Source organism: Chenopodium album, chromosome 11, assembly GCF_948465745.1.
Source record: "Chenopodium album chromosome 11, dcCheAlbu1.1, whole genome shotgun sequence".
Taxonomy (NCBI): Eukaryota; Viridiplantae; Streptophyta; class Magnoliopsida; order Caryophyllales; family Amaranthaceae; genus Chenopodium; species Chenopodium album.
The window spans coordinates 47,072,741-47,084,675 of NC_137844.1; the positions used below are offsets into that span (position 1 = coordinate 47,072,741).

At 38.6% G+C, this 11,935-nt stretch overlaps 1 protein-coding gene across 1 annotated transcript; it reads left to right on the forward strand.

Annotated features, from left to right (window-relative positions):
* The first annotated feature begins 4,202 nt into the window (after positions 1-4,202).
* LOC145568986 (selT-like protein) lies at positions 4,203-9,320 on the forward strand. Its single transcript, XM_081628362.1, has 4 exons — positions 4,203-4,654; positions 4,739-4,803; positions 8,124-8,439; positions 8,958-9,320. The coding sequence occupies exons 1-4, from the start codon at positions 4,472-4,474 to the stop codon at positions 9,075-9,077; spliced, it is 684 nt and encodes a 227-aa protein (XP_081484488.1). The 5' UTR covers positions 4,203-4,471; the 3' UTR covers positions 9,078-9,320.
* The last annotated feature ends 2,615 nt before the right edge of the window (positions 9,321-11,935 follow it).

The window sequence follows — 11,935 nt, forward strand, 5'->3', positions numbered from 1 at the left end:
AAACTTGTTGGCGACTCTTTTGCTCTAGTTTCCTTCCCTTTGGACGCCTTAAGTGTATGATCACAGTGGGGCTCAAGTGTGGGTTTCTTGAAATAATTCCCTATACATGGCGAGGGCTTTTTCTGCACAAGGAAAGAAGAAAAAGAGTTAGAAAAAATTTAATAAAAATCTATCATACGAACGATGAAGGTTTCAAAGCCCCACCTTGGGGAATGTTCCGGTATGGGCCGCATGCCGACATAAATACCGGGTCCCGAAGCCAGCCGGCCAAAGGAATCTAGTTCTTTGGCACGACCACCATCTTGCCGCCCCTTTGTACCTTCTTGACACCAAAATAGTCAAGTTGGTGCGCCTGGCTAGGGTGGACGGGTGGTTTGTATGGTTTGTGCTGCCCCCGGCCAAGCTGGATCGGCTTAGCATTAAACCAATTCATCCGCAAGTTAAATTTAACGTCCTTTGTCTTGACGCGGTAGAATCGGTTCTTCTAGTCTCGCCATTTTGACACGCGATCCATCACCACCAAATAATCTTTTGTGGTGCTAAGGATGAACCAGCCCTCCGTATGCACCTCCAGGTGAGTCATGGAGTGCATCTCACAAAACACCGGAAAATCGGGCTCGAAGCCTTTCCGAATGCATGTCACCAAGTAGCCGAAAATATTCAACCAGCTATTCGGCATCAGCTGGAAGAGAGCAATTTTATACTCGTCCAGGACGGTGCGCACGAAGGGGTGGAGGGGGAAGCGAAGTCCGACGTCAAAAGCAGCGCGATAAACGCTAAAGGACCTTCGGCGCGGCCGCTCTTCTTCACAGGCGGCCACAGACAGAGAGCGCTTGGGCGCTTTCAGCTTAAAACCCTCTCCCAATTGGAGGAATTCCCTATACTCCTCCAACGCATCATGAAGGTAGCCCAAGGCCGTCCAACCGTACAGGCGTATGGATCCTTAAAGTTGTCAATATTGGCGACGGGCTCCTCTATCGCCGCCTCATTCTCCGCCTCCTCTTCATTAGGGTGAGGGGCGGCCCCAAACTCAGTGGAAAATACATTGTCCAATGCAGCGCCCTCGGCCGAGCTCCTGCTCCTAGAGCCCTGGCCGCTTCCAAAAACCACAACGCCCTCAAGCGCCAAGGGACCTTTGCCCTTATCTTTACTTGCGCCCGCTTGATTTCCCGAAGGAAGAGCGTTGCGAGGGGGCAAGTCGGCCGGTTCGGCAATTACAATGCCAGTTCTAGGTTTGTCCGACCTGCTATGTTGGAGATGGGGTTGTTCTAGAATTGGGACGGACGGACCAGCGTCCGCCTGAATAGAGGTAGGAGGCCTATCTTGAGATAGAAACTCGGTCGGATCCATTATCGAGTTGGAATATTGGGGAAACCTTAGTTCTGGAGTTTGCCCAGACGTCCCCCTAGTAGAAGAGATGCCCTGTGCTCTTTGGCGCTCTTCGAAAGAAGTGGTCACTTCGACCACAGAACATTCAGTGCCACTAGTTGTGGCCGTATTGGTGGTCGACTCAATCTTGACGTTCGTGTTGTTTGGGTCATAAGGGACCCTTGGGTTCACCAGACTACCGTCCGGGTTTCTAGCGGCATCTTTGTCGTACGTTTGCCTCATACGAGCCATTTGCGACTGAAGGGGCAGAGAAGAATAGGTGGATGAGAGGTGAATGGACCCACTCCATGAAGGAGACAGCTTGTCTCCGTCCACTCTAGACTCCTCAGTCCCAGGCAAACGGCCGGCCTCATGAGGAGAAACGGACGAAGCCGGTGTTAAGCCAGGTTTTAAACGAAAAAGAAAAAAATAAAGGAAAATAAAAGGGAAGTAAAAGGAGCAGTCGGCTTACCTCTGTACGTATAGAAAACTCTGAAAATTTGGGAAGTCTTGAAGGTTGACCGGAAAACTCAAAATACGTGATTGGAAAACTCAATCACACGGCGGAGCTTCTGAAGATTAAGGGAAAAATCACTTTCTCTCTCTAAAAAGCTCTAACTTCTCTCTAGAATTCTCAAAAGCTAAAAGTGCCAAAATGAATTCAAACCTCTTCTATTTATAGGCAGAATTTATGAGGCTAAAATGGTAAATTCACCTTTTCCGCCCAAGAATTCGAACGGTTACTTTTTGAAAAAGTTATCCTAGAATTCAAAAAGGTTAAAAGCCAATTATGTTATTTTGGACGGAAAAAGAGACGGACGAGCTAACGGTACATCCAAATAGACGGCCACGTCAGCGGAATTTAAACTGCCTTCTTGGAAATCCGAGAGTCCGAGCTTCCTTTCAAAATTCCAGACGGCATGCTCTGTCCGCCTGTCTCCCAGACTCAAACGTCCCTTTGGAGGAGTTTCAAGCAGACAGAGCTAGGCAATTAGCCTCATGAAGTCATCCCCTAAATGAGCGGACGATCTCATCCGCCTACTCAGAAAGATGCTCTATCTCTGTATATTCGGACGCACCAGGATGAGTAGAGAATCAGAGGAGGCGGCCCGTGGTGTATGAGTCACCCCCTCTGAGGGGCAAATGTTTAGGGTAAAAATACACCCCAACACGTGGTCCAATCCCATAGCGACACGTGGCCCAATCAAAGGGTGACATGTGTCCCTATAGGAAGGTGACGCGTGTCAGCTTCAAGTGAGCACCTGTAAAAGCGTAAAAGGGCCTCCTTACATCAAGAGGCCCAAATCCCAAGAATACCGCAAAAACGGCGCCCCCATCTGACATGTGTCGTCAGCTGATTGCGTAGCCAATCAGGGCATAAAAATCTAGGGTATCAACCTTAAAGAGGCACAATTTTCCATCCCTATAAATACCCCAATCATTTATTATGGGAGGGGTGGATTGTGACATAACATTTAATAGAGCACTAAAAGCTCCAACTTCTCTCTACTTTCTCTCTCTAGTTTATTCCGTTTTCCGATTACTTACTAGATCGTTGGAGGCGGATCTCCAATAAACTAGAGCTCCATTGTTTTGCAGGTGTCCAAGTCTACTTGCCGGCAGAGCGTGACCAGTATCCTGAGGGATTCCAAAAATACCCCGAAACAAACCCGACCCAAATTCATCCAAACCCGAAAAGGATCTGAATAGGAATTATCCCAATACTGAATGAACTTTATCCTAATCAAACTAAACCAAACCGAACCGAAATCAGCCGAATCGGAACAACCTAACCTAAAGTCATCTATCCCAAAATTGACACAGTCAAACCCGTTTTGAACCCAATAGAAATTATTCAAATCGATTATAATTAATCTAAAGTTGACCCGACCCAAACATGAACAAACTCGACGACCCAAAATTGACTTGATCGAAAACGAGGCGTGTAAAAAGGGTAACCTTAACCCGAACAAACCCGACCCATCGTGGATTAACCCAGACTTCAGCCAGTTAACCGAATTGACACCCCCATACACGATTTTGTGCAACTATGCTAAGGGTTGATCGTAGAGGTTATGTAGTTTTTACATAAGTATAATATTTCAAGGTTATATATAATCAGATTTATAAGTGATATTAGTATAGAGTATCTACCAATTAAGCTAAGATTAACTTAGTGATAAGAATGACATCTTCCAACTTTGAAGCTGAATTGGTAGTTCAATTTCTGACAAGGTTAGTTTAAAGGTGAAAATCTGAATATTTAATTGTTTAATATCACAAAAAGAGCTCGATTTGTTATTAAAAAATTACTATTTGAATTTCATTACCACTCAAATAATTTCATCCAAGAATATGTTGATGAGAATCACCTTATCCGACACCTCATCTGCTGCTTAAACTACACCCCACCACATGACTAGCTTCCCTCCATCAAGCATAACCCCATCTCTCTCACCGCTATTCTTTGCCACAGCCAGAATATCACCTTTCTAAGCACCAAAACATAGCAAGCTAAGTAGCGGGCACCAACAACTACCACCTTCAACTTCTCTACTCACATAACATCGTCATCATCTCTCTTTCATCACCAGTACAAGATCCCATCCCATTGCTGCTATTGCCCCACTTCCCTCATTGTCACTCACAACAACCAACAAAAGGCACCCAACATATTTACGAACCACCCACATCCATTGTAACACCAACAAGGAATTCTTTTACAAGATTATGTGTAGGCATATAGCGGTGTAGGTTTTAGACGACACATAAGTTTTCATTATACTACTAACTCTCTTTTGTAACACATATTTCCCCCTTCAAATTTATTAATAAATAATCTATTACAAGAATAGGTGTAGGTTTTAGACAAAGTGACTCAAGTTAGCTTAACGCCTTAACTCATTAACATGTTGAGCCGAGATCAAGTCACCTTGAGTCGAATTCAAGTTGCTGGGGAACACGATCGCCACAAATTGTCAACCAATCACCCTGTTCGAGTCGTTTAAGAGAGTTGACCATTTATAAACATAGAAATTAGTACGAGAATCTCAAAACCCGATTCTTCATCTTCTTCTTCTGGTATCGCAAAATTCAGGCGATAATGGATCGAATTCAGCTTCTTCTAGTCGGACTTCCTCTGTTCCTGTTTTCCACTGATATCCTCAATCTCTTTCTCTCTTCTCCTCCTCCCAAATCCTCTTCTCATCATCATCATCACCATCATCAACAACATATTGTTAAACCCTCTTCCCCAATTCAGCAAACCCTAGATTTTCCATCTCAGGTTTGATTTTCGTTGGTTTTTGACGATTTTGTTAGAATTTTTATTCAATTTGTTTGATTGCTGATATATGTTTATTTTTTGCAGCAATCGAATGCTCTGGGTTATGGACATACTGTCACTATTGATTTCTGCTCCTCTTGCTCTTACAAGTAACTAATCCTCTTTTCCTACGTTTTTTGATTTATTTGGGATTTAAAATTTGATGTAATTTTGGATTAAGGCTCGGAATTTTGAGAGTGCTTAGTCTATTTTGTTTATGATTGATTATAGAGCTAGATTTTATTTGGGTTTTCGATATTGTAATGTAGATGTTTGCATTTGGCGGTGAATTTCAGTCCTAATTTTGTAATTAGGAATGTTTGTAGAGGTTGGAGGAGGATTGGAGGAAGACGGGCACGGACATTACCGTGAGTTTGGGATGAATTTTCGTACTGTGAAACTTAGGCGATTACTATAGATTTATAGGTGATTTATAATGTTGGGAAATCGCTCATCTGATGCAAGTGTACTTTTCCGAAACTTGGGATACGGATTGAGTTTTGTAGGGTTTTTGCAACTTGTGATGGTATAGTTGTCGTTTGATTCTTCTTAATTAATGTGGTGTTTGGATATATCACAGCATCTGCGATTCCGTGGAACCAAATTCATTGGTGTTGCTGACAAATAGAGACGTTTAGTATTAATTATTTCTGTGTGAATAATGTTTGGAGGTCGGGGAACTTTTCTTGTTCTTCATGATGTATTTGGTATTCAGATTTTGGTGTGTACCTATTACGTGAGAGTTCAGTGATGGTTAAGTGATACCCTCTTGCACTTACTTCCTCTTAAAGCAGAAGTACCTCATATTACCCGATCAGGTTGTGAGTATTCCGTGTCTGGAAAACTAATTACCTTATGAATAACCACTCCATCTGTTGTAAAAATACCAATTGTAGCAGTGTTCTTGATGTGAGCGATTTGCTTACCTTACAAACCGTTAGTGATTTGATTGCATTTTCTTTGACTTGTGTTTGCAAGTATTCATATCTACCTTATTCTTTAGATCAAACTCAACATTTAGACTCAAACTCAACTAATTGAAGTATAATTACAGGCTCCACAACTCAAGAAATTGGAGCAATGAATTATTTTTCAGCAAAGTTGTGTTTTTCTAGTGTGGGTGGAGGCATTTTGTAACAAGAGAGCAACTTAGCTTTTATGTAAGCTAAATTGAAGGACTATTATGATGTGGACGGATATTAAAAATTTGCTTCATTTAGCAGCAATATAAGATGAATTCATATTCTGATATCAGGATATGTTTTTGTATGTAATTGAATATGATTAGTTTAATCTTGAGATTTTTTAGTGGTAGCTTTAAGTTGAGGTTTGCAAGTTGCAACTGCTCATATGCTCTAGTGTCTTTTCTTTTGTCGGATATTGGGGTTCATAATCTGTTTGAAGTCATTGTAGAACAGAAGAGTGAATCAGCTACAAGCAATATCACTAGAGATAAACCTGAGTTGTGAAAAGGATTTTTTTTTTTCTTAAATTTTTTTTTTGGGGGGGGGGGGGGGGGGTGAGGGATGATCATTTTGAGCATTAATGTAGAATGAATCGAACAATATTTTGGGACGTCCTAGCTAATAAAAAAAATTCATGTGTGCAAAATATTTATTGCTGGTTTAATCTATTTGCTTCAATGTCGATAGTTTTTTTTTTTTTTTTTTTTATCTCAAATTATATGTTAATTTTCCAATATCAACCTTCAAAAGCTCTAAATTCAATCAACAGTATCTAATCTCACTACTGTGGGTGTAATTGAAATTCCTATCCATAATTTTGAACTTAATTGATTACTTTCTCTCACAAATAAGATTTTTGGGTGTTGATGATCTGTTACCCATGTATAGGAGGGACAAGGCCATACTAAATTGCTATGCACTCAAGATACCATGTACAATAACATTTTTTTTTTTTTTTTTTTTTTTTTTTTTTTTTTTTTGTGTGACAAACTTAAAAAGTTATGTGTCCCTTAAAATCTTACTTAACTCCTTCTATACAATGGCCTAAGTAATAGGGACATAAAAAAAATTGAACTCTAGATAGGAGCATACTAGACTTTTAAAATCCTTTAATTTCTTTCCGTACAAGAGTATCCTATACACCAAGGCAATTTTTGTCTTCAACCTTTTCCTCTTTGCCAATAAGATATAGTTAGCATAACTAGATTGAACCTCAGTGGTATTCTTGATGCTAAGAAGAAGTATTAAACAGATAGAAACTATGGATAGAAGAGTAAAAGTATCAAAAATAAGTTCATGACTATAGACAAGTTTGAAATCTCGGAAAAGGTATGTGCCAATGCTTTGGGTTATGGATTTGTGATATGACCTTGCCTATAGACCTACAGTAGCTTCCTTGAGCCAGAAAATTATTTGGAAATCAAATGTCAAATTGTCAATTGCTATACCATCTATGCAGCCAAACCTTAACCCTCAATTTACCTTGATACTAGTGATTGCGTTCTCTTCCCTTTTTTGTTTTTGATGTAGCAATTATAAAGAAAATGGAGGGAAGGGAAAGGAGAGAGTTTTTTCATTACTTCCAAATCTTTCCCAGTCTGAAAGCATTTGATTTGGTTAAAGGGAAAAGAAAATGGATCACACCATTTCCTTTTTTGCTTCGTTCAGTCATGTCTTATCCAGCTATGGGAAATGGAAAGTTAAACTCCATTCTCTTTCCCCTTCCTTTTAAAGTTCCTCATTCCCACGGCCACAGCGTAAAACTTTTTCCATGGTGGTTTGGTTACTTTTTCTTAAAGTCTACTACATAGTTTTTTGGTGATGATATTTTGGCTTTTGATTACAATTGTTTGTAATTTCTAGTTATTAGGAGTGTGTGTGTGCGTGCACATGTCCATCTGTTTCTGTCTGTGTGTCTGTTTGTGGGGTGGGGGGGGGAGGGGGGGGAGGGGGGGTGTGCTGGTGCGAGCTTATTGCCCCCCAGACTTCCTATGATAAGTAAGTTTTAAAAACTGACTTTATTTAAGGAGTAGAGTATCTTGGATGCTATTCTGGCTCCACTACTGATCTTGTAGACAATAGATTTGTTCATTTTAAAGGATATATTTTAAATACTTTGCAACAAGCTGACTGCCAGAAAAAATCCGTGCTACTGCAATCATTAGTGGTATCTACTAGTTTGAATAGCAGAATGTGTGTGATGTTTTACATAATCCCTTACAAAATGTTACAAGGACTTCATGGATCTTAGCTACTCATGTGGTATTCATGGGAACAAGGTAGTAAAAACCATAGAACTGTTTTGTGTTGCATTTCTTGTAGGCTCAAGATCCACTCTTGAAGCTTTATTGAACATCATTATCTGCTCTGCCTTGTGTGTTTTAACCGTAGAGCTGTTTTGTGTTGGCGTTTCTGCCTTTTGAGTTTAAGAAATTTTCTGAGATCAAGTTATTTGACTGCATCAGGGGCACTGCTGTGGCAATGAAGAATATGCTGGAGACTCAGTTTCCTGGAATTAATGTTGCTCTTGCGAATTATCCTCCACCACCTCCAAAACGTATCCTGAGCAAATTAGTTCCCGTTGCTCAAGTTGGAGTTTTTGCCATTATAATGGCAGGTGATCAGATTTTTCCTAGATTGGGAATGACTCCACCTCCATGGTTTTACACATTACGTGCTAATAGATTTGGAACGATTTCTGCAACCTGGCTATTTGGGAATTTTATTCAGTCTTACCTACAAAGCTCTGGTGCTTTTGAAGTGTATTTTGACGGAGAACCGGTAAGTTGTTTACTTTTGTTATTAATTTTTTTTATATTGACTTTTCCCATTTTTAGCGACAAAAGGTTGGACCATAGATTAATTTTCATATTTTTGGGAAATTTTCTTTGAATCTGCTGAATTCTTTCACTATATTGTGATTTCATGAGTTACAATTGTTTTATCTTAGTGAACCTGAAGCTTCTGTCTTAGTCATTGTTCTGTTCAACTATTATCACTGAACTCAACTGCTTCTTGTATAATTTGATTTATGCTGTTTGCTGATTATTATCTTTACTGATCAAAATAGAATTTATAGATTAAAATTGAATTTTGCTGGTTAAATTTGATTTTTACTCGTCAGAATTGATTTTTGATTTCTATAAGCTGTAGTGAGCAAATTTTGGTAGTCTTCCTTTGGATCAGTGTGTTGATAATTCTTCCTTGTGCAAAAGAGTCCCATGTTGGCTAATAGTTTCACATGCTTCTCGAATTTATGTTGTTGCTGATCACCTGTCTGTATTTATTGAACAATGTAGGTGTTTTCAAAGTTGGCACAGCAAAGGTTTCCTGGTGAAATTGAATTGAGGGACTTTATTGGCAAAAGGCTTGCTGTAACTAAAATTGTGGATGGTGCAGGGGCAAATTTGTGGTCTTAAAACACTCCCATCCTGATCGGGGAAAAAGAAGGTAAGCACTAAGCAGAAAATGCATGCCTTGGAGACAAACAGAACCTTGTTCTACCCTAGTTCTGTTGGCTGAGAAATTCTATCAGCCGGTACTTTTTGCCTGTAAATTTTTGATACACCGGCAGGAAAATGATAATTATCTGACTTAAGTAATTGAATTTGGAATCATAGCTTGTACTTCAGTTTCTAACTTATAACATGCTTATTCCTTTATGTTTGTCTGTGGTGGTATCAGCTTTTTGAGAAACAAATGTTGAACTATAGGTAGGTAAAATCTTTAGTCAATGAAACCTAAGGTCGGGGTCTTGGAGCTTAAGGCATCGTTGTGCCTTGTGGCCTCTCTATGAACACCGATATTGATGTAAATAAAATCAATCTTTTGCTCATCGAAGTATACAGGAAAATAATCAAGCTCAATTTGGTCTCCGATAAAGAAGTTAGTTGCAAGATATTGTATTTAGTATTATGTATAGTATGCTCAGGATGTGATCCTTAGTACTCTGATAAGAAGGGCACAGGTTAGTTCACTGTTGGCAGAAAGCTGATGTCTCAGGGATTATGGGACTTTCTGATTGAAACTGGGGTGGGTCATTACCAACTTAAAAATTCCAAATTTTAAAAAAATAAAATAAAATTGTTTAGATAAGAAAAAATGAAGATAAAGGTCTAAGGGAAAGGGAGGGAAGTACTGGATTCTTAATTGAATAAAAAGAAATTAGGGGAGTTCCTTCAAAAAAAAAAATAAATCAATAAATAGGGGAGGGGGAGGGAGAGGGAGAGGGAGAGGGAGGATTTATTTTTTTTCTTTATTCTTAATTCTTTATTAAACATCGTACATTTATAATCAGAGAGATTTGCAAGGAAAACAGAGATTCCTCTTTTCCATCCCCTCTCTCCTTAACCCCCTCCTCTTTTGTCTTGTTAACCATACAAAAGTAGTTTGTAATTTATTGAAACAAGTAATTCATAACTTAGTAGTGACAACATAGAGGGAGCCATGCCAGTGTCGCATTTTTCATGTCCAATTTGTGTTCCACTTAATTTGATTGGTTGTTATAATTACAAGAATCAACTTTTTAAAATTGGAAAATTTGTCAAAAATAAGTCAACCTTTACTCGATTATCTCAAAATAAGCCAACCTTTTAATTATCTAAGAATAAGTCGACTTTTATAGGTTATTATCTTTGAATGAGTTATGACCTGTTGATAACCCGTTAAACAAGTTAATATGACACATGTTGTAATTTTATTGGTCTAACATTGTAATATTTTATTTAAACTATTTAAACTTTTTTTTTACTTCCTTTTTCCAAAAATTAAAAAAAAAAAAAAAAATCTCTCCTACTTCCACTGCACCCTTCTCTCTCTTCCACCAACCCCCCTCATGCCCTCACCACAGTTCTCTCTCTCCTCCCTAAAGCCATAATTAAAAAAGGAGGTACCCTTTACCAATGACTTCGTACATAACAACCCAACTATCATTAGAACTCTTTGATCATACTTCAATACTAATATTAAAGGCTTCCGCAACACATTATTAACCAAATTTCAATCAGTTATCCTACTTTAGGCTCGAATAATCACATACACATTTGATTCAATTACTAGATTAAGCGAAGATCCCTAAATTGAGTAAACTGTGAATTAAATTAACGATAAACCTGAGATTGTGAAATTGATATGCGACGATTACAAAAAGAAAACACTTACTAACTTACCTCAGTTAGAACTTAGAAGCTTCTTCAATGGAGAATAGAAATTATCAGAAGGTGGCTCCTCAATGGAGAACAAGGAGTGCACTTTAATGAAGGACATCGATTTCCAGTGAGGTAAGGCGACAACCGGGGTGATGTGATGATCTTCATGTTTTAAGGGTGGACATCTGCTACGTTTCATGGGTGACTAATGGTGGTTAAGTGGCTTGGTGGTGGGTGGTGGTGGCGGTGGTTAAGTGGCTTGGACGCTTGGTGGTGGTGGTGGTGGTGGCTGGAAGCCGTGGCAGGTGGTAGTTCATAGCCTCATTGGGGTGGAGGTTTTTTTTTTTCCCAAAAAAATAAAAGAATTTGTTTTTTTAAAAAGAAAGTGACTTGTTGGACAGGTAAAAGGTCACTTGACTTAATTAAAGATAACATCTTATAAAATTCAACTTATTTTGAATTAATCAAAAGGTTGACTTATTTTGAGCTAATTAAGTAAAGGTTGACTTATTTTTGACAAATTTTCCTTTAAAATTTAATAGACAAAAAATTATTATGACAACCAATCAAAATGAGTGGAACACAAATGAGACATGAAAAGTGGGATGAATTTTTTTTTTTTTTTTCCCCTTGTCGGTTTGTAGCGCATAAAAAACGGTACTTAAATTTGAGTTAACAAGACCTCCCTTTGCCTTCTTGTTCATTTTTGTTTTGAGTTAGAAATAATAAAATATTTATACAAGTAGGGTTAGTGGGAGAGAGAAACAACAAAAGAATACTAGATTCTTACCGAATTAGGAAGGGTTACAATTATTGAAAGGATTAAGAATGTGCTAGCTAAGTTGTGTTAACGGCAATTAATAATAAAAAAAACAGAAAAAACAAAACAAGCAAGACAATGAGAATATAATGCGAAAACTCAAGAAGTAAGAAATACCTAACAATCCACTACAAAGTACTCCCTCCGTTAAGTACTCCCTCCATTTTAATTTGAGTGACTTAGTTTGACTTTGACACTATTTATATGCATCGCTTTAACTAATGATTGTGCTTTATACGTAAGATGAAATATATTTGTATATACCCGGTTTACACTAATATTAGTGTAAATCGAGCAGTACTAGGGTAAT